Below are 19,414 nucleotides of genomic sequence, written 5' to 3' on the forward strand. Positions count from 1 at the left end.
TACCGTATGTTAGAATAAATAAGAGTGTGATATCCACATACCCCTTTTTACTTCTCACACACCCTTATTAATTTATGTCCATTGATCTTCTTCAATTCATCCGATCCGACGGTCGAAAACTAAAAAAATGTGGGAAAAGTAAAAAGGGGTGTGTGGATATCACATCCCAAGAAAGAATTGTATGAACTTAAACAATGTTCTGTGTTTTCATTTTTCACTCGTTACAATATAAGGGATTGACATATTTAAACTTTAGGAGTCGATTGATAACTATTTGATTATAATTTTGTATTAGAATGAGGTAGAAGTAAGGAAATGTACAAGATGAAAACAAAAAACTGTACTAAGTTTAATTAATTTTACTTACAAACTTTTGTTTCCATTCATTATTCTTTTTTTGTTTAATTAGCTACGTTCCTGCCACTCTTCTTTATTTTTCATTTCCCGCATATGTTTGTTTTTATAATATCTCAATAATAAAAAGTAAAAATTAAAAACGAAAGGATGTTGCTTCAGAGATCAAAATTTTAAACTAAATTTGGAAACCAAATGATATATGTTACTAATAATAAATAAGCACGTTAATCAATAATTAAATAATAATCCAATAATCAACAACCACATTATTTGGTTTACAAAATTTAGTTTAAAGTTTAAGTAATGTTAGGAAGGTTAAATTTGTAAACTAAATTTGCAAATTAAATAATGTGTCATCAATAGAAAATGAACACGTTTATCAACGTTGAAGTAATAATCCACTCATCAACTTCTATGTCATTTAGTTTATAAATTTAGTTTCCCTAACATTATCCAAAACGAAATAGTTATCCAACAAACTCTTAACTCTAAATTTATTTATAAGATGGTTGGCCCTGCGGCCACCGTGTTTCCTACCTTCAAAACCCTATTGTTGCCCTCACCTCAATGGACACTGGTAGGAGAAGTTGTCGCCATGCAAGACGACGAACCTGATTTGTTTCACTATAACCCCAGTTGGGATTATCATATGAATCAACTCTCTCTCTCTCTCTCTCTCTCTGTGGACAGATAGTGGTGAGTGCTGATCATATGGAATTGCCATCTTCTCCACGACCTTTTCTTTTTCTCTTTTACTTTATTTGTTCTTGGAGTTTAATAGACAAACCCGCGACCCCTCCATGTGGTCTAAACAACTTTTAATAGTCTGGAGTTTACGATTTTCAAATGCATGTCCTTTTCTTTTTCCTGGCCTTTCTACTCACATGGCGCAAGTGAAAAAAGTAGATATATATTAATTTACACAAAAAGGGTCAGATGGAGAGAGAGAGAGAGAGAGAGAGAGAGAGAGAGAGAGAGAGAGAGTGGTTGGTTGGTTGCTTACATGGTCGAAGAAATTAAAAGGTGATGCAATGTAATACCGATCTATGTTGTTGGTCTATGCCTTGACAGGTCACATGCGACTAATGATTTTCCTCATGTGTACCACTATATATATATATATATAGATATATATCTTCTTATAATCTTTGCCACAGTACCAACCTAGCACCCCTTCCTTTTCTGTTGCTTCACTGAGTTGAGAATTAGATGCAATTTTCACATTAGAACTTATTTAGGGTTGCATATTTGTTAATTCAAGGTTAGTGATGCTTTATAGTATGAAAATGTAACAAATGGGTTTCGTCTTCATGATTTATTTGTTCCTATAAAAATGTAACAAAAAAAAAAGAAAATTAATTAATTAAGTAAAATTAGTGGAAGATATAAACAATGTTATTTGTTCCTATAGCTTATAGCTGGAACAAAAATTTATCTACCAAACTTAGTTTACCACGCTAACTGGCCCAAGAACTTCATATCTATCCAACTCTGAATATACATTAAACAAATTAATCAAGTGCATGCAATACAGTACTGCAACTCATTTGTTATATCTTTCAGAAGCAATCGACTTTACTGTTCTAAAGCAGACTCATTCAATTCACTATTTCATGGTAAAAATCAACACACACACACACATATATGTAAAGCAAACATGCATGCTTGGGCAGTGCTATTGATGTAAATGCTATGAGAGTCACATGCTTGCGACTAATGAAATGATGCTTTTGTGGAGCCGCGGCATCCCCCAATAGATTTATGATTAGATTTCATGGAGTTTGGGCAAAGTAAACATGTATGGATATTAATTTCGATCGTGTCATTATCTTTGAGTGGGTCGGACTCATAATATGCATGCATGCTAGCTAGTACGCCATCTGCAAACTGCTCTTTTGTCTTGTATTCGGGGAGATATAAAGATGATTGAATCAGAATCAAAGTTGAGGATTTGTTTCTCAATTGTTTCTTTGTTGGATATAAACGATATATAAATCTAGCGCATGATCTCGAGTTTACGAGTAAATGTTCTTAACTAATTGAGTAACAAGCCTCTTACTCCGGTTGTAAAATTAGATATGAATGGATGTCGTGTATCTTGTAATTTTTATGCACTGGGCGTTTTCATCAATCATATCCGATATATCTACAATTGTGAATGTAACCCCAAAATTACATTAATATCTGTCATGTGATGTCAAACCCACAATATTATAACACGTAATTTATGTATTAATTATATACTTTAAAACACATATTCTCATCCACTCATATTATAATTTAAGAATTAGTAACACTATGATCACAATGGCGATCTTCTCCATATAACGTGACAAGGAAAACAAAACATTGTGTTGTTGATAATCATCTGAAACCAAATGTTGTCAAATGCATGAGGAGATTGGTGCATTTGGTGGGAAAACCTTTAAACTTAACAAGGGCAATTTTCTGTTGAATGTCGGACTGTTTACAAATGCTTCCTCAGCTCTCATTAAACACCATGATAATTTTAAGGTTCATCATCAATATGAAATCATACCACTTGTAGAATGTATTAAATGGAGAGTAATTGGGTTTAAGTTATTAGATCAAAATCCAACGATTTGTGTGCTTGTAGGTATCTCATTTATAGTACAATCTTCCACCAATTTTAAGTTGTTAGATCAAATTCAACATCTAAGTATGCAACGACACTCGGTGCCTAGGTACTGAAGAAATAGTAGACTAGCTATTGTACGTCCTTTACATAAGATTACTTCTCGAAACATTTGTGGTGCAAAACTTTTGAGTAAACAAGGATACGTATGTGCTTAAATGCACTTTTTGATAGATGAATATGCAATTGGTATTATTGATACTTTAACCTTACAACTATTCAGAGTTGATATTAATCACCTTCGAAAGATGTCAATGTTAGGTTTGCTTCGACAAATGAGATTATCGATGTATTATCAACGTTCAAAAACCATAACATGTCAATTGTCCTTAAAATTGAAATTTTCAACTCATCAATAAAGACAGTTACTAAAATTGATATGATTATATATATTGTTGATATTATTGATAATCTAACGTCACAACTATTCAATTCACGCACAATTGATATAATTGACGATATATCGTTGCTACCAGAGTAAAACTGATATATGTATGAGAAAGGACTAAGTGGATTAAATAATGCACATGGGTTGCATGTGTAGTCTGGTGTTTGTATGCCAATTGAATCAATGCCACCATGTGCGCTCTTTCCTCTCCTCTGCTCTGCTCCTCCCTCTCTCTCTCTCTCCCTCTCTCCCTCTCTCCCTCTTTCCCCCCTCACACTCTTCATTTTCATTTTCAAACCCCTGAGCCTGCAAGAGTAGTGCTATTCATGCATGCATTCGTTTTTTGTCCTTCACATAATTTTATTAATTTTCTTCAATTCATATGATGATCGAAAATTAAAAAAATTGTGTGAAAAATAAAAAAACATGTGTGAATAACACTACCTATAAACAATTGTTGCGATGCATGTGGTCCCTTTTAAATTATATTATTACACTCCTGCCCCAACCGATCCGATCCGATCCCATCCAATCATCAAAACCCCTAGTCCAATCCAATCATCAAAACCCCTAATCCAATCCCACTGATAGCGATGATACCCAAACACCCGTGTGTGTTGAAGAACCCTTCCTCTCTCTCTCTCTCTCTCTGTGTGGAGTGAGAACAGGGACACGTGGCGGGGGATTGGGAGTGATGAATGGGAGTTTTGTCCCCAACTGTGTTAACGAAAAAATGTTTCCCCAGTGAAGCAGGGCAGGTGACCACACGAGGGGGCACAGACAGAACCACCGATCGCCCAAAATGGGGACTAGTGTGCTCTTGTCCCGTGGGGACGACGACAAACCCACATGCATATACATTGTCATTCAACCCATCACCTCCGCTTTCTCAGCCATTTTACGATGCTCCGGAGTATCAGATACTTCAATTTTTTAAATAGTTAAGTCTTAATTAAATTAAAAGAAAAAGGAAAACAGAAAATCCGATATTCCGAAACACAATAAAAAGTTGTGCCTCCTTCCTCAGTTCTTCAATTATATTGGCACTTTCGGCAGGTTGCTTTGCTTCTACCCCCACTCTTTTTACCACAGTCCTAGTACAGTAGTAAGCATTTAGGTCAGTGAGATATAATGTATGACCCAAATCCCAGACTATATTCATTCCCTTGTACATTTCCTAACATGTTTAAAGTGCCCCTCTCCTATTCCCCACGACATTCAAAAAGGTCTTGTCATTCTAAGTGCTTACAACGTGTGTTGTCCCCAAACTTGCAAGTGGTCAATCGTGTCCAAACCAACCCCAAATATTGTTTTACATTTCAGCATAAAAACAAATAGATAATTATATTATAACTTAATATCAAAGTAAGTTATAAATGTGACAAACACAGCCATATCACATGCACACATGTCACCGAATAAGAGCCGCCCACATGTTGGTAATACGTGTGAGAGAACATGAGCTTGAGCTCACATACTTTATAATATTAGTGGACATTATCATTGTATATAAATTTCACACGTGTTAGGACGTGTTTTTGTGCGTCTAAATAATATTTACTAAGATTGCTTAAAAGAAATATTGAGTCTCTCTACGAATTGCCAATTGAATTCTCAAATTCTTATAAATGCCACTAAATCAAGAGAAAATTAGTCATCCCCATATCTTCAAGTTGCTCTATTTTCTAGTTCTTCTGGATTAGGGCGAAAGTTGTTTTGTTCAATTTGTAACAATAAGATTATTCTTTTCACAGAATGGTACCTAAATCTAAAAGAATGAAAATGGGGAGTAGGATAAACCCTAAAAAAGAAATACATAATAATAATAATAATAATAGTAATTGGGATATTTTTTTTGTCAACTTCCGTCGTAAAGCAAGAGCAACATTCTTCTGCACTACCGTGATAGCGGTTATTTCTGCAGTTTTTTTTATCCACTAGTGGTGTTGGGATGGAAATAGAATTACTGGAAAAAGAAAAAGAGAAAAGAGCTGGACATAACGTATTTAACAGGATAAATGACAATTACTTGCACAGAGAGCGAAAAAGGAAAAATGGAAAAAAGAGAGAAAAAAATTAATAAAAAAAGAGGATTGATCGATATTCGGACAAATGGCAACTTGCCAAAGCCGTCCAATCAAGTGGAGCCGGAAGTTGAACCGGAGAGCAGCTGAGTGAGCCGGCTCATGGCTCGGACCTGCATCTCCAGAGCCGCGATGTAATCAGTCGCTTCATCTAGAATCACCGGCAACGGCTGTTTCCGGCAACCGGGAACCAACCGCCCCAGAACCCGTACTTTCTTCTGCACGGCCGGCAAGCCCTTCCCTTTCAGCCGGTGGACACTGAACTTGGGTTTCTTGGGCCGGGTCGACCCGCTCCCCGACGCCGCGGCGGATCTCTGCCGTTTATGCTGACGGAACTTGATTTTAAGGCGGCTGGTGAGAATGGCACGGCTCCAGCGGGTCTTACCCTTAGCTGCGACGGCGAGAACTCTGTCGGCGGCCTCGCGAACGGCTCGGCCGCGTCGTGGGGTGGAAGAGGAAGCGGAGGAGTTGGCGGCGGCGGTGGAGGAGTCGGGTGCCGAGTTAATGGAGACTTGGGTGAGGGCGTGGAGGAGCTTGGAGGAGTAGAGGTGCTGCTGGGCCTCGGACTTCCACTTGGCGTGGCTGTGGGCGGGTTCTTGGTGGTGGAGGTGGTCCTGCTTGGGCTGGATTTTCTTCTTCTTTTTCCTTCTAGAAGAATCCCGAGCTCGATCGGAGGTGGCTATGGGATTCGAAATCAGAGTCGATGCCATGGGGTTTGATTCTCTCTTTAATTGGGGACGGGGATTCGGAATCAAACGGAGGAATGGGAATTGGAATTGGAATTGGAATGTTCTTGGAGGGGGATTTGGTTTTCTGTTAATCTAACGGAGAAGTGGGATTGGAGCGTTTAGAGAGAGAGAGAGAGAGGGGAGGGGAAAGAGAGAGAGAGAGAGAGAGAGGAGAACGGAACGGAGGTTGTTTGAGGTGGAGAGTGGGAGGGATGGAGAGAGTAGAGAGGGAGGGAGGGAGGGAGGACTATTAAGAAGAGGAGGAACGGTGGGAAGAGGCTTATAAAGGAATCGAAAGACAGCATCGGTCATTTCCTTCAAACCCACTCACTATTTATTGTTGGGAAATTGTCGTTTATAAGATTTTAATTACCACCGATCTTACTATTTTAATTTACCGTTAAGGAGGAGGAATGACGATTTAAGATTCCGACACAGTGAATTAAAGAAAGAAGATATTCATCAAAACAATTCATCACTTGCGAAATATAATAAAATGTTCTCATGACTCTTCCTTTCAAAATTCATTTTCTTGCATAATATAAAGTCTAAACATTACTAAAGTATTCTTATGAAAGAAGTTTTACTAACTGTGTTACCTTAGTACCACCCTACCAGGGGTGGAATTATAATTTGGAAAGATGAACCGAATACTTTTTTAATCTTTATTCTCTAATTTTGTAGTCAAGCACACGGAAATTCTCTTATACATAAAACAATAGGCATCTTTAACTCAATTTGGCAACATGTGTTTTATGTGACTGAATTTGATTAAACCACGTGTTTAGTTTCAATTCACATGACGATGTGAGCTGAAAACAAAAGTACTCGAAAACTCTACTATTTTTCTTTCTATTAACACAGTTTTAAGTTGAATACTGTATGTTTATCATAAACCAACAAATTTGATAAGTTATGCATTGTTATCAACCTTTGCCCCTTCTTTGCTTAGGTCCAATCTTGTTCCTTTAAACCTACTAGGCTATATACATTGCCAAATAATGTACTGAAAGTTGCATGACATACCAAAATGACCTCCCTTTGACAAACAAGGTTTTGCCATTGTCCTTTTTGCGATAAAACCTTTTACCTGAATTTAACATATCCAAACTAAAACGATAAAAATCATACAACTATATACGTTTACTTAAATTATTTATCTTTCTAATGAACGTTTAAATGTAAGAAAAACTAAGAGTCTTTTTAGCCAAAATAGTTTATGAGATTGGTATAACTCCTCACTTTGATATTTGAGATTTAAAATTATAGAATTGGTTCATGAGATTGTCAAATGGCGTCAATCATTTTAATTATGTTGTGAAAAATCTCCATTAAATTATGTTATGCGATTTATATTGAAGAAGCCACTAGTTCAAGTGGATGGGTTGATATGACAAAATATCCTCAATTTAATGCAATTTTTCACGGAAAGATTATAATGATTGACGATGGACAATCTCAGAGAACAAAGTGAAAAAATTATGTTAATTTTATAGACCATTTTGACTAAAAGGTCAAAATGTCAAGTGGTAACAAAAAAAAAAAGAAAGAAAAAGAATTAAGAGGAAAAAAAGCAAAGTTTAGTTGAGGAAAATTTTACTGAGAAGCAACACCTGCCAATGAAAAGGAAAGCCACCAAATAACATAATTTGATTCAAGTGGAAGCTTAACCCAACAAACATTAACTAATACATGATGAAAAGATAGATTAAGGATTAAAAATTGAAGATTAAGATTAAGGGGTTTGGATTGGGGGGGCCAGTTAACTGTAACAATTTTATTGGATGGATGGTGGTGGTGTTGGCTTCCACTAATTGACCAGATCGGGGGGCCCCACATAAAATATTTTGTTCTCATTCCGTGCATTGGATTATTGGGGGGAGGAGGGGTTGAACGGTTGTGATCCAGAAAAGAAATGATAAAAATAAAAAAAAGGAGAAATGCATGTGCAATGTGGGTTGCTTGGTTTCTCTGGCACTTTTGCTATCCCTCCCAGGCCTTTTGTTTTTGTTTTTGTTTTTGTTGGGGTTTTTGGAGTTTTCCTCCTCTGAGGTGTGGACGGTTATGCTCCACCTCCACATTTCCCCTCCCAACGGGGCTTCTTCCCTTTTATTAATGTTTTTATCTCTTTTAAAACAAGATATTTCTCATACTATAATCGCAATTTGCGACCTAATTATCAAAGGGGGTCACGCTAATCACCTTATTTTCTTATAATACAAGAAAAACCCTCTCTTTTGTTTTTGGTTTGGCTTCCATAACCTATAGGTTAACTATTGTGTGCTCCTAAAAAGTATGGTCAAAACTCAGAGTTACAATAGCTCCCTTTGTTCTGTCATCGATGTTAATGTTTCACTTTACCTTTTACGGTCAATTCTCTCAAAATCTCAATCAAAACCACTCTCAAAATCTCATCATTGATTTTGAATTATTTGTTGATGAACTTGATGAATCACAAAACAAAACGCAAAACATTTGGCGTTGGTAATGTGAAATTTAACCAGAACTCTAGGGACTAGTTCAGTTTAATCTATGGCTTATATACTAATACAATCCTCGCATAAGGGTAATAATAATATAGCTAAATGAACAAGGGTTTACTCTAAACTTTCAGTCTTTACTTAACTATTTTACTTTTTTGCACTTATCGTAACTCGAGGTAATTTTCAACACATCTATAGCAAATTTCATAAATGACATAACACAAGCACCAAAACACAACTAGACAATCCTATTTTATGAAGGACACTAGTAGTCATATGCTATCTTGTCTTAATTGTATAAGAGTAATGTTATACTTATCATCTATTGGTATCATTTGTTTATATATAAGCTATGTTCTCTAAGCTCTAATCTTATTAAATCCTAAACTAAATTAAAAATTAACAATAATAACAAAAATAAAAATAATAAAATATCCAAAATTATCCCATCCAAGGTTCATTTCATCGGGCACAACTCGGAGGAACACCACAGGAGACATATTCCGATACCAAATCTAACAACAATTATTTGGTCCAAAATCATAACATAAACCAAAATTTAATTTTTTTTTTAAAACGAGAAATAGTGTTGACAACCTGACAACGGGATAAAAGAAAGTCTGGATGCGCGCATCACTTATGATTTTGGGCTTAGTTTATGTCTTAAAGTTCTGCTAATCATGAACCTAATCCTAATTCTCACCAAAAATCATGGTTAGCATGTGTTTTATCCCAACACTTTTGAGGAGCATTGTACTAGGAAACTTAAAAATGTGTTTTTGAAGGATTAAAAAACCCACCACAAGGCGGTATTATGATGCACCAGAGGGATTGCCTCCCCTGTGACAGACACAATCAAACAATTGAGGCACAATAAAGTGGGAGGGGACAATAAAAGCACTAGAAAAACCTAAGAAATTAAAGATGAAGGTTGGGAGGTGATGGTGAATATGGGTTCAAATCAATGGTTCTGGAAATGAATCCTGACCGATGGTTGTGGTGGTGTGGTGTGTTGTGAAGTATGATCATAAATATCTAGGGATGGAAAAAAAAATATTGAAAATTCCAAACCGAACTGAAAAAATCTTGAAACTAAACCAAAAAAATCCCGAACTGATCCCGAAATTTTGGTACAGGAAACGGTCTCACATTTTCATTCATTCAGTAATCCGGAACCGAACCGAAATAAAAAATATATATTATTTAATTTTAAATATATATTTAGAATTATAATAGCCGTTGGATTTGGTTGAGATTTAATCTCAACCGTTGAATCCAAATAAAACCCTCACTCAATCACTCTCTCTCTCGACCTCACCTCACCTCACCCTACTCTCTCATCCTTACTGATTTCTCTCGATCTCTCTCCGCCTCCTTATTTGCCGTCTTCGAATCCAGTCACATCACACAAGTGACTCACCTCTCCCTCTCGACTAACCTCCCTGATCTCTCTCTCTCTCTCTCTCTCTTTCTCTCTCTCTCTCTCTAATTCTCATCCTTCACTGAAAAACACATTGTAGGAATGACAGCGGCTCTGGTGATAGCATCGTCAATTCTCACCATGAGTTTGGCTTCGTTTGAATGACTCAAACCTTCAAGCCTTAAGTTCACTCAGTCTCAAACTCTCTTTGTCTATATGTCTCTCCTTCTCGAATTCAAAGCTCAGTAGCCACCTACCCTCTCACAATCTGACTCCGACGAACTCTCTCCACTTCGACCACCACCACACCTCACGACTTCATCCCCCACCACTAATTCTCTCCATTCTCTGTGTGCGTGAAGTTTTGAATTAAGGTTAGGGTTTCAAATTGGGGGCTCAGGTCAGGAGGAGGATGCAAGTCCATCTAACCATCTCTTCACTTTGTCTCTTTCTCTCTCTCTCGACCACCAATTCACTGTCACTCTCTTTGATTTCAATTGGGGTTTTAATGTAGGTTCAAATGATTTCAATTTCAATCTAGATGATTTGGATTTTGATGCAGGTTTAGTTTCGGGAAATCTTGAAATACTGAAAATATTTGGTTCGAGATTTGGTATGCCATTTTTGGTTCGGTATCCCCTACCGAACTAGCCCTATAAATATCTTCTTCTTTTTTACATCTCTAATCTCTATAGCAAATACGACATGAACCTAGTGGGCAAAAACTTACCTCTAATAGGTCTTGTATCCCATCCTTTTATATCTTTCAAGATGTGGCTTATCATGTGGTGGTGTAAGATGCAGAGAGAGAAGTACGGGTGTTTGTTAAAGGATTTTTTGCCTCTTATCTCTACATATCTCATAATGTGACTGATCAGATGACGTGAGATGCAGAGAGACGGAGGTAGAAATCTGATAGATGTAAGTTGTTCTCCTATAAGTATGGATGTAATAGAATTCTAATAAACAAAAGCAAACTTGTGGCATGTTAATTGGGCACCTAGATATGCCCTACTATGTGATTAAACTAGGTTTTTGGCGTTTTGATAAATTTGTTTAGGGGAAGATTGAAGAACATAACCAAACCAATGATTGCAACACAGAATCTTCATCCGTGGCTCTTAGTGTTTTTCCCTCTAATCATGCCAATCACTACTTTAAAGTTTAAACAACAGCAAACTCTTCTCCCTTTGTGTATTATACCCAACCAGAATCTTTGCTTTTAAGTACAGCTAGCTCTCTTCTTCTTTCACTGTATCATTAATCTAAAAATTATTTTCAAGATTAAAAACAAGACATTCACCTTTTGGTCCAGACTACTCGTCGGCGCGATTTGATTGGTTCGCTCCAGCAAGTTGATCTCACAGTAGACGCTTATCCCGTCCTCCACCTGTTCTCCAGTGTCCTTATCCCATAAAATAAAAGCACTTAGGCCTAAAAGGAAAATTATTAATAACTTGAAGGAAGATATGCTTTTGAAAAAACCAACTTATAGCTGTCGTCTAAACATTCACCTCCCCTCCATTAATCTATTCCCTAAGACAGTTTAGTGCTGTAAATTAGAACAATCTTTGACCCCTAAGGTTTGACAGATTTTTCTTCCCTTTATTCCAATTGAAATTCAACTTACTATCATAGTTTGATTAGTTTAACAGATTTTCTAAGATGGTGTGATTGCATTGCTTATGTCATCACCGACCCAGACGGGTTGGTCAATGATCGTTAAACCATTCAATGTGTTCTACTCCAAATTCAGCAAGTGGATATATCTTTTTCTTGTGTGACTAATTTCAGTATTTAATGTTTTGCTAAGATTCAGGTACAGTAAATCAGCAAACAACACATCCTCCACCTCTCTTTTTTTCCAAATATGTCGATACAGGTAGAGAGCAAGCAAACAAAAGGATAAACAGCCTATTTAAACAGACAAATTGATGAGCATCATGAAATCCCAGTACTAACAGAATGACAAATTATTAATTAAGCAAACTAGTTGGTGGATAAACCGGGAGGCTCAAGCAACCGGTTTTCGCATTACCAATAATCTTCTGAGATTATTCAAATGTTTAGTATAGTGGAATTTCATCTTTGGGGCACACATAACTGCTTCTAGATGACAGAAAGAAGTATTTGACTAAAATCCTTGATCAAACTCACATATTTAAATCAATAAGGGACATGTGACGTCAGAAGCACGGTGTCGAAACTAGTTTTCAGAATGATTTTCCAGACAAGGAAAATCAGATGCTCATAACAGGAGTTTTATTTCCATGCAATGTAAGCATCAACCTAAATGAACTTGTATTAGGGCATCACTGTCCTCTCCAATGCATTGACAATTGCACAAATGGGGACCATGTGTACACATGGGCCAAAATCTGGGCCCAACCCAGTACACAAAATTAAAATGTGGGCATTTTACCTGTTCCTGTGTGCCAAAAGGAAAGAAACAAGAATTGCACAACAGAGAGGCTCAAAAATGCCCTTCTAAAATGAGTAGAAAGGGTCCAATCCAGTTACTAGAAGATCTCTATTGACAAAGTTACAAACTAATGGAGTTTGGCATGCTGAAAGTGAAAGTCACATAACACAAAATTACAAAGATTTGATTGAAGTTACATTTGGGGCTCGTTTGGTGACTAGGATCGGATTGGAGTGAATAACTATCCATACTAAAGCCATGAGCATAATTGTGTACACAAAAATAATCCACATACTAAAGCCAGTTTCAATCAAATTCTCACTAGTCACAAGCAAACACCACGAGCATAGATATGTACACAAAACCAATCTTTCAGATAATTGATAAAACCATCCATTGTGAACTGTGCAATTCCACAACCATGAGCATAATACCAAGAACAAGACAAAGGTCTTACTGCTCAAGTTGATCAAGTAGGCAGAGGTCCATGGAAAGTGCTTCGGCCTCCAGAGCTGAACACCCATACCGCCAATGCAATGATCCAGAACAGGAAACACGCCATCGTTATGTAAGCTTTTGCCGACACAAGTTCAGCAACCCGGTCCCTCTCTGCAGGCGAAGTGTGGAGCTCCTCTATGACAATCTCAACCAGTGCATCCAGAATCTTCTTAGATTTAGTATCCAGCTCAGAATTCAAGACCTGAGTCCGTGCTTGCCTGAGAAATCTCGCTACAATGTCAGCCTCCACAGAACCAAAGTTCGATCCATCAAATTCGCACGATTTACCAGTACTCAGAGAGACATTGCCCGGTCCATCCTTATTAACACTAGCCTCCGGAGACAGTGAGAGATCACACTGAAACAATGTCTCTGATGAAGCCGAAAAAGGTGGATCCGGCATCAGCATCAGACTCTAAACGATAAAATACACAATTGAAATCGTCACAATCACAGTCACAAAGTCGATTTCAAACCAAACAGCAATTTTAGATATTTCATTTCATTCCAACATTGTCTCAGTAACCAAACAGTCACATTAAGATCGATTCAAATCCATTCGATCTCAGCTAAAAATCATAAGCAATCAAGAGAAATAAAACCGATAAGTCCAAACGAAAGTCGGATTTGAAATATACAGCGCGAAATTTCAAAAAATCGGATTGAAAATGAAACTGACCTCGGTGAAATCCACATCAGAAATCACAGAACTCGGAGTGAAATCCACTGAAACATTGGAATTCGCAGAAACAGGAGTGTAATCCACTGAAAGCTTGAAATTCTCCACCGGTTCGTCTTCGGAAACTGCGGAAAAGACGGTGTTCAAGCTCTTCTTCGGAATCTGCCAGAGAGCTCGGAGGGTGAGAAATGTCGATCGAAAGAACGTTCAGATGAGGAAGGTTTCGAAATCGTACCTTCTTCTTGGGAACGGGAGTCACGAGCTTTGCAGGTCGGGATTGGTCCTTGAGCGGTGTTTGGTTCTCTCTCATTTTTTTTTCTGGTTCGTTTGCTTGGCGGGAGATAAATGAGTTTTAATTTGGGAATTTTTATTTAAACCCACCTTTTTTTATATCCAACTTAAATTTTAAATGTTAATTGCCCATTTTATCCTATTGCATAATTATTATTAAGTATAAAATGAAATTAATAATAAAAATCAAATCTATCAATAGACCCACATACTACAATTAAACCCTAATATCAAGACCTAGCAAACGGGTCGTGTCTGTTGTGTTCGTGTAATACCTGTTATCTTAACGGGTTGTGTTGTGTCACACCCGTTATCTTAACGGGTCCTTAACAGGTCGAATCACTTTATGACCCGTTAAGAAAAAAAAATTTCCTTAAATTTGCATATACCACACATTGCCACATAAATATTACTTCAAAACATTAAAACACATTTGTAGTTTAAGTACTACATCTGCACTCGAAAATAAGAGCCTAATAAACAAACATTCATGCACTACTAGTCTATTACAAAATATTAAATGTGCAAGGATATGCAAAATGAAAGAGTTTTTGTTTTCAAGGTTGTGAAGCTTTTCTCAAAAGTTTAAACCTTGCCAATGAAACTCAAAGCTTGCATGTTATTCTTTTTACAAAATCCTCAATTTTTATTGATCATCATGACATAAGATTTTGTGGTATCCACTAATGTAAATATTTTAAATTGAAGATCGAATTCATTCATTATATTTATATAAGGTCAAGGAGTGTAGCTGTAAAAAATCATCAAAATCACAGTTAAAATAACCGTTAAATCATGATTTTTTGTTGATAACCGTCTAAAAGTTTTGTCCCGTTACTTGATCTCTAAATGTTTGTTTTTTTGCAATTTTTGGCGTATGCGATCTCGAAGTATATACAAACAAGTTTAACAGTTGGATCGTTGAAATTAGTTTCGTAGAATGCGTATCCCATCGTAACGATAGATTCACTAACACTTAGAGTTTATTTATACTTTCATTAAGTATAACATAAGATTTTGTGGTATCCACTAGTGTAAATATTTTAAATTGAAGATCGAATTCATTCATTGTATTCATATAGAGTCAAGGAGTGAAACTGTAAAAAATCATCAAAATCGCAGTTAAAATAACCGTTAAATCATGATTTTTTGTTGATAACCGTCGAAAAGTTGTCTCGTTACTTGATTTCTAAATGTTTGTTTTTTTCTATTTTTGGCATATGCAATCTCAAAGTATATACAAACATGTTTGACGGTTTGGATCGTTGAAACTAGTTTCGTAGAATGCGTATCTCATCAAAACAATAGATTCACTAACACTTAAGAGTTTATTCACACTTTCATTAAGTATAACATAAAATTTTGTGGTATCCACTAGTACAAATATTTTAAATTGAAGATCAAGTTCATTCATTGTATTCATATAGGGTCAAGGAGTGTAGCTGTAAAAAATCATCAAAATCGGAGTTAAAATAACCGTTAAATCGTGATTTTTCGTTGATAACCGTCAAAAAGTTTTATTTTGTTACTTGATCTCTAAATATTTGTTTTTTTTTGCAATTTTTAGCGTATGCAATCTCGATGCATATACAAACAAGTTTGATGGTTAGATTATTGAAATTAGTTTCGTAGAATACGTATCCCATCAAAACGATAGATTCACTAACACTTAAGAGTTTATTTATACTTTCATTAAGTATAACATAATCTGGAGTGGATGAGTGTGAGGGGTTGGAGGGCTGATTCGAAGTTTTAGAAGAGTTCGAGTGTAAAGCCCCAAATCACAGTTATGATACTTGAAATATGGGGAAAAAAACCCATAGGCAAATCTCCATTCGCACCAACCGTAGATGGTGGGTTGCTCCACCATTCCATGATGGAAATCAGGGCCATCACAGTTGCACTGAAGGACAAAACGACTAAAGACAGAGCTTCATCCACAACACTCGTGGAAAATGGGTTGCTCTACTGTTCCTTGACGGGAATTAGGGCCATCGCAGGTGTAGGGAAGTAAGAGGATGAGAGAAACAGGAATGAGGAAGAGGATAAGAAAGGTTGAAAAGGTGCCTGCCACCAGTCCTAAGCAGAAGCTAGAGGCCTGCGGCTGGAGAGATGGTAAAGTTTAGGGTTTCTTCTAGAGTTTGAGAGCGAGATAGAGAATAAGTATTTCTTTTGCACATACTTTCACTTAAGGAATAAGTTCGGTTTTGGATAGATCAGATATCAACTGACTATATTATTTTCGATTTAAGTCAATCTAAATATGGGCGGACCCATTCAGGGGCAAAAGGGTGAATCTCCATGAATGACTTGGGTGATGTCGCTTTAAAGGTTAGAGTTGATCTTCCATTGCCTTCCAATTGCTTGATAAAATGCCTCAAATAGAAGCTTGGGTCGTTGGGCAGCAGGGCAGGCTTGGATTTGCCAACAATGCACATGGATGTTATGTGCGTAGCACCTATGTTTTTGCCGCACCTTTCCACTCTTATTATCTTTTTAGTATACTTGGCCACAACAACATTGTTTTGGGCAAGGTTACTTTATAGAAAAAATTAAAAAAATATATATAAGGCATCTTTTACCAAGGAAAATACCAGCATTGGCTTATAACAAAAAGAAAAAAAACAGATATGCATCAAACCTCAAGAATTAAGAAACCCAATTCCAGTTCAAATTGTCAAATCCCAATTCTACCAAGCTCAATCCCTAATAGCCAAACTCCTACCACTCCAGTCCGACGATCATTTTGATGACCACCTAAATTTCATCCTTCAAATTCTAAAGTAAGTTCTTCATAACTTATTCAAATTAATTTCTAATTTTTTTAATGAATTGGTTAGAAAAATGTTTCTTTGTGAATAATTAGATTTGATGATTGATGTGGATCATAACGTATGGTTTTTATTTAGATGGATTGATATGTGTGTTTTAGTGTTTGTGTTGATAAAGTGATGAAAGATTTTATTTGGACTATTGAATGAGTTAAGTTTTGTGTTGTGATTGGTTTGTATGACTTTATCAAATTTGAGTAATCCGTAACAAAATTGGTATAGACTTCAAATTATACAGTTATGTTACGATATTATAGGAAACAATGTGCTAATACTGCTATGGACAATCTGGCTAATATTCGAGATCAAGTCCGAAGAGATTATCTACAAAAAGAGTATTGTCGGCCTATACTAAAGCCTTTCCACAAAGACCTTTTTTTTTTTTTTTCTAGAGTTCCTCAACTCTTTAATTCCGATTGGTATGATGAATTTCATTGGCTAGAGTTAAGTATAAAAAAGGATGCCATGTAAGCATGTGAGTGTCAATAAATATGATTTATTTATTTCTTGTTAATCAATTAACTTGGTTAACAAGTTAGTTGGTGTTGAGGAAATTATGGAATCTTGTTTAAATTAAGATTTGGAGTCCTTATTTTGTGCAACTAATCAAGAGGCCTTATTTGGTTAGACAAGATATCAATATCAATTAGAACTCTAATATTATCCTATGATTTGGCAAATCCCCACTAATCAGTTAAAGGCCGGATTAGTGGGAGTCTTTTCACTATACATAGGCAGACCTTGCTTTCACAAAATACATGTTTGATTTTGAGCAAACCCTATTATTGCTGGAACACTTCTGCTTGGTGAAAGTAGAAGACTCTTTCAAAACCTTGGCAATCATGGCTTCTTCTTCCTCCTCAGGGAACATGATCCCCGAGGCATAACCACAAAATAAACATCAAAACAATGGTATGAGCATGCTACTACTTGTATGCCCTTGTCCAAACAGGTACACAATATATCAGGATTCCCAAACCAAATGAGGTGCATATCGTAGCCATGGCATATGCGTATGCTCTCCAAGGGTATTTGCTTTCTCTCATCGCATTGAACTCAGCAATGAAGGCAGAAACAGTACTCAGGCAACCCAGAAATCCAAATTGTATGCCTGTTGCAACAATGTCTCAAGTCTTAGTATTCACATGCACAAATAAATTGTTCTGCATGTCAGATTTTCTATTAAAAAGGAAAAAACAGTGGGCATGGATCAAGACAATGTATGACAAAGGTAATGCAGTTGGAAAAACATTGCAATAGAAAATAGTACAGTTCAAGAATTCCCCAAGAAGCTTTTAAAACCTCGACGAGAACAGAAAAACCTAAAATAACAAATTTAGCAGTTATAATATGACAAATATATGTGAACTGTAAGATTGTCGGACACGAGACAATAACACACGAAAGGTAATGGTGAGGATAAAGTCATGGAGAGGATGAAGTCATGGAATGTGGACAGAGATCATATCATAAGAGCTTACTGCTTTCTTCACAGTAGACAGGGCTGCCACTACACAAGTTGCAGAAACATTGGCAATTAAAGAACCAAATGGAACCCATTTCAACAAACCCGTCTTTCCTAATCCACGTCTATTAAGCCGGGCTAAGAACCACCGGATCTACACACCAAAAGGTCCAACTATGCAACCCAACCATAGTTACGCCTCACTGCTGCTACTGTTAAATTCCTCTCTCAACAGTATTCCACTTATACTCCACAAAGAACTTAGCATCAGCAACAACACTGCTAAAGCTACCAAGTGACGCTTGAAACTGTCAACCCTCCACCTCCTTCTAGAGCTGGTAATACCACAGACTGAGTTCCTCTCAAGAATTTGCCTAAAACCCTTTGCTGTCTCTACCCCAAAAATGATGGAGTAGGCCGCAAGAAACAAACCTGACATCCGTCGCATAAAAGAGAATCTCATATTAGTCCAGCGATTTGAGGTACATTGGGTTTGTGATTTACCCATGGATAAGTTTCGAATAGAACATGACATCTTACCTATCAAAGCGAACTACATGTCTACTGCATGCCAAAGTGAACTACATGTCTACTGCATCAATTCTTTAGAACGTGACATCTTACCTATCAAAAAGCCAAGCAGAGCAAAAACCCAATGTCTTTCAACACTGAGTTCAAGCATTTTCTGGTTCCAACCACTGAAAGTTGTAAGGCTTCCCAAGTAACCAGTTGTTAATCCGATGACCAAATAATCTGACACATAGGATAAATCTACTTTGAAAACAACACCAAACCATCCCATCAATAAAGAGCCAACCTACAAAAATGCATTAGAAAGAAAAAATTGAGTTGGAACATCATCCAGCATTTTCGGCATCACAACCATTAAGAACTATGACATAAAAAAATTAAAAGATGATGGGAAAAAAGTATGGAAAGAAAGGTGTTAAGAAACTTGATAATACTTCGGTGATCATCGTACTGTGTGCATCACAAGTCCCTCCTAATACTCTTAAGTAACAGCTTTACAGAAAACATGTTTATTAACACAACACTACCGATAAAGGGCATAATACATTTGTGTATGTGTGTTCGTGTGCATGAGAGAGAGA

General features: G+C 36.7%; 2 protein-coding genes and 1 long non-coding RNA gene across 3 annotated transcripts; all 3 read right to left on the reverse strand.

The window, feature by feature from the left end:
- Positions 1-5,380: 5,380 nt before the first annotated feature.
- Positions 5,381-6,889, reverse strand: LOC103403526 (transcription factor bHLH147-like). The gene has a single exon (XM_008342368.4). It carries the CDS (start codon positions 6,193-6,195, stop codon positions 5,539-5,541), a length of 657 nt encoding a protein of 218 aa, XP_008340590.1. The 5' UTR covers positions 6,196-6,889; the 3' UTR covers positions 5,381-5,538.
- Positions 6,890-11,279: 4,390 nt separating this feature from the next.
- Positions 11,280-14,078, reverse strand: LOC103403525 (uncharacterized). The gene is made up of 4 exons (XM_029096261.2): positions 13,951-14,078; positions 13,716-13,877; positions 12,996-13,451; positions 11,280-11,521 (listed from the first exon to the last, which is right to left on the reverse strand). The coding sequence occupies exons 1-3, from the start codon at positions 14,023-14,025 to the stop codon at positions 13,008-13,010; spliced, it is 681 nt and encodes a 226-aa protein (XP_028952094.1). The 5' UTR covers positions 14,026-14,078; the 3' UTR covers positions 11,280-11,521; positions 12,996-13,007.
- Positions 14,079-17,317: 3,239 nt separating this feature from the next.
- On the reverse strand, positions 17,318-19,414 carry LOC139187590 (uncharacterized). The gene is made up of 3 exons (XR_011577067.1): positions 18,927-19,414; positions 18,319-18,734; positions 17,318-17,948 (listed from the first exon to the last, which is right to left on the reverse strand). It is a non-coding gene; the product is annotated as an uncharacterized lncRNA (long non-coding RNA).

The sequence above is a fragment of the Malus domestica genome, chromosome 16 (assembly GCF_042453785.1).
Source record: "Malus domestica chromosome 16, GDT2T_hap1".
NCBI classification, from domain to species: Eukaryota; Viridiplantae; Streptophyta; class Magnoliopsida; order Rosales; family Rosaceae; genus Malus; species Malus domestica.

Excerpts from the sequence above, each read along its gene's own strand:
- LOC103403525 (XM_029096261.2), bottom strand. The coding sequence starts at position 14,025 with ATGAGAGAGAACCAAACACCGCTCAAGGACCAATCCCGACCTGCAAAG. Across the intron at positions 13,878-13,950 it reads CTCCCGTTCCCAAGAAGAAG|ATTCCGAAGAAGAGCTTGAA; the intron begins GTACGATTTCGA and ends GCTCTCTGGCAG. Across the intron at positions 13,452-13,715 it reads CTGATGTGGATTTCACCGAG|AGTCTGATGCTGATGCCGGA; the intron begins GTCAGTTTCATT and ends TTTATCGTTTAG.
- LOC103403526 (XM_008342368.4), bottom strand. The coding sequence starts at position 6,195 with ATGGCATCGACTCTGATTTCGAATCCCATAGCCACCTCCGATCGAGCT.